At 36.5% G+C, this 3,023-nt stretch overlaps 1 protein-coding gene across 1 annotated transcript in view; it reads right to left on the reverse strand.

Moving 5' to 3' along the window:
- Positions 1-3,023, reverse strand: part of LOC106459424 — a 10,812-nt gene that overhangs the window by 3,027 nt on the left and 4,762 nt on the right. Inside the window, exons 3-4 of the mRNA XM_022385916.1 lie at positions 770-973; positions 129-351 (exon numbers count right to left, since the gene is read on the reverse strand). Of these exons, the coding sequence (XP_022241624.1) occupies positions 129-351; positions 770-973 (427 nt within the window). The remainder of the gene's footprint in view (positions 1-128; positions 352-769; positions 974-3,023) is intronic.

Consider the following 3,023-nt stretch of genomic DNA (forward strand, 5'->3'; position numbering starts at 1 on the left):
ATCCCAACCTTCCTAGTTCAGTCCTTAGCTGACTAAACGATACTTCTGTTCCTGAACACGGTTCACTAACCCACTCACTTTTTTCCACATGCGTATAACACAGTGAATTTTACAATTGAACTACTTACCTTCAGCTACCAGGTCAAAGGCACTGTTACCTTGGATGGCCACATTTATATTTCCTTTGATTTCTTCAAGGTTGCTATCATCTTTGGCTATAAACTGCAGAGAAGCTACTAAACTCCCGCCATATGTTACGCTTTTCACGTAATGAGTTCCAAGATCCTCCTTCCGGTAGCGTGTCTGCCAATCTTTCAGAGGTTGGGCATTGGAAGGAATACTGAAAATGGACTATATAAATCGATATTTTAGGTTCCAAGTTGCTGATGTGGTGTTTGGTAAAATTTGGCTACAATATTAAAATGTCACAGTTTTTAGACTGCAAAGCGAATGATTATAATGCAGTGGTCGAGAGTCACAATGTAAAACCATGATTTTGTTATATCAAATTGACAAACAACGATTTATATGCGCAATTAAGTGGTTTTATTTTGGGAGAAATATACTATATGTTTATAAATCGTTGTTTGTCAATTTACTATTATATTAGCATAATGTGCTTCCATACACAAGTACCATGACGTTATGACACGGAGGCAAATAAAGAAACCATTGAGTTACTTAAGCGTAATGTATCACACAGAAGACAAAAATATATAATTATAAATATATACCAAATACACGTAAAAACATAGAAGGGGGCACAAACCGTCCTGTAGTCCAGCTTTGTCAGAATCTCCACATTCTTCCCAATTGAAGTTGTGTCCTTCAAGTAATTTCCGGTCCCTTTTACTTCCAGTTTTCCAGTTTTTATCTTCAAAGATAAATCTCCTGACACGTCCAAAAAGTCTTTGGCATCTTTAGAATTATCGACCATCTTGAAACTCGAAGTAAACTGTGGCCTATCTATTCGCTATTTAGGATAATAAAATTATTAATATAAATAAGATCCATAGCTTAGCTGCATAAGAGGTAAAACGTAAGTTTAATGTGGCTCTCGTATAATAAAGAAAAACATATTCTTGGAAACTATTAGTATTATAGAACCACGACAGAGAATACCTTTTTTTGGAGAATTGTAATCAGATTTTTGCTATTTGTTTTTACAAACGATTTCGCGAAATTAGTCAAAAGAGGTTGACTACGTTATATTAAAACGATTTTGGAGCCTCACTACGTCGCTACAGTAAATGTCGCCATGTTCGCCCAAACTCTATCTGATGACCGTGCATCTTGACAATAGCCCTGCAACGTAGTTTCCATTGCAGAAAACATTCCAAAACATATCAATCACTCCTCTTTGATACATATTCCTTTTTTTTTTCCAATGCCATTAGGCACAAGGAATATCCCCGTCTGGGAAAGTCTAAATACCCTGTCTGAAAACATCGTTATAGTGTGAGCATATGAATATTTTGCGTCGGAAAAGGCTTTTACATATCTTTGCCAAAATTAATCACTTTTCGGTGGCATCGCACTATCTACGAAACACCAAACAATGTTAAAATCTAGTCTTGGTATATTCTGTTCTACTATGAATTTATATCGGCTGTGGCTGTCAGGTGACATGCTGATTTGCATATTCGAAATCGTTTTAACATAACATACTCAACCTTCTGTATTTCATTACTACCTCCGTCCTGTGAGTGTGTTTGTCAGCAAGCTTTCTGAATGGATTAGGACGAAAGCTGGTATACATTTAGACTATGACCCAACTATGTTTGCTCTGTAACTCAGTCAAAAATGATCGGATTTTGATGCTGGACATATGTAGAATATCATTCCTCATTGTTCTGTCACAAATTGTCCGTTGATAACCCTGGACGTACGAACACGTTTTTATATATTTTTTTGAGAACCGAATATGATCAACGCTGCATGACGAAGGTATACGTTGTATAGAGTGCCCCTCTAGTATTATATAATAACTAATGTGAAACTGATTTTAACAAAATGGTAGTTTCGAAATTAAAACATATATATATATTTGATAAAATAAGTGGGAAATACACACCAGTGAGTGGCTAGTAAAAAGAAGGAATAACGTGTTTGGTGCAGGAAATTTATAAATAAATTAAAATTAAATGGAGGCATAAGACAGATAAACATATGCAAATAGAACACCTCGACATCAGATATTTCTACTCTTGGTGAAGCTGTGTACTTATGCATTCACCACTGGTGTAAAGATAAAAGGAGTAATTATCCTCAGGATAAGATATTTGTACTATTACACCTCACTTTTCATGTAACCTTAATTCTATAGTTTGTAGCAACTGAAATTACCATTCAATCAACGTTTAGAACTACCTCACGAATACTATACTAAAATACTTTGTTAAAGTATAAGAGCACAGAACACTACTTTAAGAATATCGTCTTTAGTGGAAGGTAACAGAATTTGAGTAACGTTTCGTTATTTTAAAGTATCTCGCTTAACGAAAAGATGGCAGTTTAATTAATGCACGATTAATTTTGGCTCTTTTTTTTTTAGCGCAAACCCACACAGTAAGCTATTTGATCTCTATACGTCGTGGGAAATCGAACCTCGGATTTTAGTGTTGTAACTTCGCAAACTTATCGCTGACCTACCAGGAGTCTTGCCCCCAGTGGCACAGCGGTATGTCTGCGGACTTACAACGCTAGAAACCGGCTTTTGATACCCGTGTTGGGCAGAGCACAGATAGCCCATTGTGTAGCTTTGTGCATAAATTCAAACAAATAAACAAACAAACAAAACCAGGAGTCTTAATACACGTTTAACGTTGAGTTTCTTAAACGGAATTATAACCTATTTCTTTTCATCTGTAATCACCATTGTAGGTTACAAGGTATTGCTTTCTGTCAAATCAGCCCCCCAGTGGCACAGCGGTATGTCTGCGGATTTACAACGCTAGAAACCGGGTTTCGATACCCGTGGTGGGGCAGAGCACAGATACGCCATTGTGTAGCTTTTGAGACGT

Source organism: Limulus polyphemus, unplaced genomic scaffold (genome assembly GCF_000517525.1).
Source record: "Limulus polyphemus unplaced genomic scaffold, Limulus_polyphemus-2.1.2 Scaffold606, whole genome shotgun sequence".
In the NCBI taxonomy this organism is placed as follows: Eukaryota; Metazoa; Arthropoda; class Merostomata; order Xiphosura; family Limulidae; genus Limulus; species Limulus polyphemus.